A 5162-nucleotide genomic window follows, 5' to 3' on the forward strand; every position below is an offset into this window, starting at 1 on the left:
ATCAGATAATAGTCTTAGTAGCTTCACCATAAGTACATATTCCTTCTTTTTCTGTTTTTTGTTTTCCAACTTAAGCTAACACTTCTTTTATATATATTTTAAATATTTTCTACTACAAGTCCGATTTTGGAAATTCCAAATTACAGATCCTTTTTTATCTCAGTATATCATATGTGTATCTTTTTTATATAAATTAACTAAATTAACCCACATAGCTATATGTAGGTGTGTATACAGTTGTCATTAAGGCTACTTATAATTTACTTTTTTTTAATCAACCGTAATGTTAAATTCAAGACAACATACATCGTTGTGAAATGTATTAATATCAAATTATTCCATTATGGCTGGAATTCAAACTCAGATTTATATATATGTACATAGGCCAGAGTCTGTTTCTGTGTTGTGTGTGAAAAAACAATACGGTGCTGGTTAAAATCTTTAATGGCTCTTTAACTAAAGGGTATGTTTGTTTTTTCTTTCAGCGATATCTTCGATGCCATGTTCCCTGTTGTCCACAGTGCTGGTGAGAAGGTAATACAACAAGGAGATGAAGGAGATAACTTTTATGTCATTGATCAAGGAGAAGTAGAGGTAGGAGTTGCATGCTATATAACAAATGGTTATATGTCTAAAAATACAAAAGTGGTTTTAAAATATGCAAAAGAGAGGGAGAGATAACTTGACTGGAAGTTGGAGCATTTGTTTTTTGGACGTCTTGATTAAAAAAATTGTTTGACTAATGTCTTGCCCAGCTTTTATCGCTCATCTCCCATTTCCCATTCACACACACAAAAAAAAGAAAAGAAAGAATTGTACTCCAAATTTTGGAGCCATGGCTGACTGTCAAATCTCTCTAATCAGTGAGACAAGAATAGCCCAAAAGTTGGTGGTGGATGTTCTTGAATAGCTGTCTTTCCTCTAGTCTATCAGTTCAAAAATTAGGAATGGTCTTTAGTAGCTTTGCAGGAATAAAAAAAAATAAAAAGCACCTTTAGCTATCTATGGCAGATGAGCTCAACTAAGGAAAAGATAATAAAAGATACAGTGACTTTGGCAAATTAGTTTCATAAGTAAAATTATTTTTACAGCCCTTCTACTTTGCTACTGTAAATGATTGCCCACTTTGCGTATCCAGTAATGCTTAACCATAAGTTCCCTGACTCAGCTCGATTAACATAGGTGGTGCATGAGGCACTGTTCAGGTGGAACATATCAAATTACCTATATTAATAAATGAAATAAATTCCTTGAAAAATTAAGAATAATGTTTATCTTCTGTACTTCTAGGTTTTTGTGAATGATCACCTAGTGACAACCATTGGAGAAGGAGGGAGTTTTGGAGAGTTGGCTTTGATTTATGGAACTCCCCGTGCTGCAACAGTTATCGTAAGTTTAAAATACCTTTCTCTAAACTTTGTCAGCTATAAATGATCGGATAATCTTTAGTCTTAAGAAATCTATTTAAATCAGTCATTTTTATAACCTTGAATCTTTTAAATTTCCTGTCTTCTTAGTAACAAGTGTGTTACTAGAGTTCATCCCAAGAACCAACAGGGTATCGTGGAAAAATTAAAAGCTCCATTCATATGATTATTTTTGAGAATTCCGATATTTCCAAAATTATTTTAAGAACTACAAATTGTTACGCTCATGTTGAGAGCATTCCTACTTCTAGTTGTTAGACAAACCTCATTCACTGAAGTATCGTTATACACAGCCTCTGGTACCACCTCGTGTTTCAATAATTCTTGAGGCCCCACATATTTTATCAGTCACCCAGTGGCCCTGTTCCATGTATTGTTAAAACATCTCAATGTACTTATATTGAATATAACAGTCATCGTTAAGTTCCTAATGTTGCCCCTTTCAGCCTGTCCTCCGCATATTGTCACAGTTGTCGTACCATGTTACACCCAAGGTCGCACGTAGCGAATGCTACAGTCACCTTAAGGTCCGTTATGTTATTACAGTCAGTGTATAGTTTTATATGTTGTCACAGCCACAGTGAGGCCACAGATACTGTATAGTTATCCTGAATATATACAGTGTAACTCGTTCATTTAGTAACTCTTCATGCAATCAAAACAACCAAAATAATTAATTCTTCAGTTCCACTGTACACCACTAGGGGTTTTCAGAGAACATTTCTGTAAGGTCTGTAAATTTTAATTCTGGAAACACTTAAATTATTGCCATATAGTAGTAGTCGTAGTATATTTTGCACTTGAAGAACCAGAGTTTTGGAGGTATTCTTGTGATGCCTCATTTAAACAAACCGTTTCTTCGTAAGCCTGTAAAAACTGTGAACTAAATATAATTATACTCGTTACTAACCCTAAATAGCATTCTTACTGATACAAATTATGCTTGGATATAAGTGATGACTATTCAGCAACACTGTAGTGAGTTAATTAAAATGTTAACACTTCATATCCAAAGATACCATAACTAATATACCTGTTCATAACGGAGTGGTTCACTACTGTAAGAACATTTATTCAGACTGCTACATTTGATAAAAACATGATAAAACAACTTTTTAAGCATGAAATAGTTTATTGATAAAATCATAAATCCAATATACATTGTTAAGATTAATACACAAGTTATTTTATGTAGCTTTTATACATATTGCTGTAAGTAAAAAGTCTGTTCGGTCTTTTTTTGAACCAAAACTTGTCGGGCACTGTTAATGCTTTCTTCACCATAGATTTCATGCTTACACGTGTACTTTATCAGGTAAATGAAGCAATGAATTTTCACCTAACTTATACATTTCAGTTCTGTACTTTTTTAAATAAAATTTTTGAAATTGTTTTTATTACATTATTTATTAATACATTAATTATTAATCTTAATTCATATATTTTTTACTTTTTCGGTCATTCAACTCGAAACAAATTTTCGTATAAAATGATAGCATATAACTGATATGAAAAATATATATTGGTTACATTTTACTATAGGCAAAAACGGACGTAAAACTGTGGGCTATTGACAGAGACACATACCGGAGGATACTAATGGTGAGTCCTCCAGTTGGCAGTATATAAGTTTAGTATAGTATTGTCACGCAATTCTTAAATGTGAATTGTGGATATCTGTTGAAGAAACATAATGCAGTTGTATGTGCAAATGGCTGAGATTTTTATAGATTTCAGGCCATTCCATCAAAGAATAAACTCTAGATCTTCACTGAATATCAACTTAGTGGTTAATACTGTTATCTAACAGTTTAGTGGTATGGCTGTTATCTGTTGACTGAGTGTTATGGTTGTTATCTGTTGACTGAGTTTTATGGTTGTTATCTGCCGACTGAGTGTTATGGTTGTTATCTGTTGACTTAATGGTATGGTTGTTATCGGTCGACTTAATGGTAATGATTGTTATCGGTCGACTTAATGGTAATGATTGTTATCTGTCGACTTAACGGTATGGTTGTTATCTGTCGACTTAACGGTAATGATTGTTATCTGTTGACTTAATGGTAATGATTCTTATTTGTGAAATAAGTGGTAATGATTGTTATCTGTTGACTTAACGGTAATGATTGTTATCTGTTGACTTAATGGTAATGATTGTTATCTGTTGACTTAACGGTAATGATTGTTATCTGTCGACTTAACGATAATGATTGTTATCTGTTGACTTAATGGTATGATTGTTATCTGTCGACTGAGTGTTATGATTGTTATCTGTTGACTTAATGGTAATGATTGTTATCTGTTGACTTAATGGTAATGATTGTTATTGGTCGACTTAACGGTAATGATTGTTATTGGTCGACTTAACGGTAATGATTGTTATCTGTTGACTTAAATGTAATGATTGTTATCTGTTGACTTAATGATAATGATTGTTATCTGTTGACTTAACGGTAATGATTGTTATCTGTTGACTTAATGGTAATGATTCTTATTTGTGAAATAAGTGGTAATGATTGTTATCAGCCAACTTAATGGTAATGATTGTTATCTACTGACTCAGTGGTGAAGATTGTTATCAGACACTGTTATATGTTCTGTTTTAGGGAAGCACTATCAGAAAACGCAAACTTTATGAAGAGTTCCTCAGTAAAGTTTCCATATTAGGTAAGTTTCGAAATAAGTATTCTAATTCAAGGTTGTTAAATCAAAATCATAACAATGAGTATAATTTAAACAAATAATGTGACCCAATTAACACTGAACCAAAACTGATGGTTTACTGAGATGTGTACCTAGGTGGTTGTTTAGTTGGGCAACATTTTAATTCACTTGTATGCTCCTTCATTAATGAATTTATTTATGTTTCTAGAATATTTTCTGTGTTAGTTTGAACTTTATTTGATTCTACCAAACTTTTGTAAAAGAAGTCTTAGAGCTGGAGCCTAAAGTCGAACACAAATAACATGTTAGAGAGATCCTACTTGTTCTCGTATATAAAACTCATCAATTCTTTTGTTTGGTGTTTTCATTACTTTAACAAAGTATGTATGACAGTTTCATTTATCCTGTGGTTCCAGAAAGTTTAGATAAATGGGAACGACTCACTGTAGCAGATGCCCTCGAACCAGTTCAGTTTAACGATGGTGACGTTGTAGTAGAACAGGGGCAGAGAGGTGATGATTTCTACATAATAGAGCAGGTGAGTTTCTCTTTGTTGCATTTTTTATGTCTCTCTGTGTTTATAGTAGTCACACATATTATAATTTATGTGTTATATAAAGTTATAGGGCAAAATTTCAATGTTTTTATAGATCTTTAGATGCTTATTGAAGTTAAAAATATTACAAACTATGTTCTATAAAAAAGTTACAGTGACTAATGAAATTTGATATGAAACCTTAGAAGTAATTTAAGATTTTAAAAATGTGTGTGTTTGATAAAACTTGTTGTATGAAATATAATATCCACAGGGACTGAACCCTGAATTGTTGTTGAATTATACATATTGGATAACTACTAACAATTTTATGTTTATAAAGTTCAGTTTAACTTTTTTGTTTTTTACACATGAAAAGGTTCGGCATGGCCGGGTGGTTAGGCCGCTCGACTCGCAATCTGCGGGTCGCAGGTTCGATTCCCCGCCACACCAAACATGCTCGCTCTTTCACCTGTGGGGACGTTATAATGTGATGGTCAGTCCCACTATTCGTTGGTAAAAGAGTAGCCCAGAGT

General features: G+C 32.8%; 1 protein-coding gene across 1 annotated transcript in view; it reads left to right on the top strand.

Moving 5' to 3' along the window:
- Nucleotides 1–485: 485 nt before the first annotated feature.
- LOC106476163 (cAMP-dependent protein kinase type I-beta regulatory subunit-like) overlaps nt 486–5162 on the top strand; it is a gene marked incomplete at its 5' end in the record, with an annotated part of 7161 nt that continues 2484 nt past the window's right edge. The window contains 5 exons of the mRNA XM_013936829.2: nt 486–594; nt 1291–1389; nt 2970–3029; nt 4034–4094; nt 4508–4629. Coding sequence (XP_013792283.1) covers nt 486–594; nt 1291–1389; nt 2970–3029; nt 4034–4094; nt 4508–4629 — 451 coding nt within the window. The remainder of the gene's footprint in view (nt 595–1290; nt 1390–2969; nt 3030–4033; nt 4095–4507; nt 4630–5162) is intronic.

The sequence above is a fragment of the Limulus polyphemus genome, unplaced genomic scaffold (assembly GCF_000517525.1).
Source record: "Limulus polyphemus unplaced genomic scaffold, Limulus_polyphemus-2.1.2 Scaffold9945, whole genome shotgun sequence".
Lineage (NCBI taxonomy): Eukaryota > Metazoa > Arthropoda > Merostomata > Xiphosura > Limulidae > Limulus > Limulus polyphemus.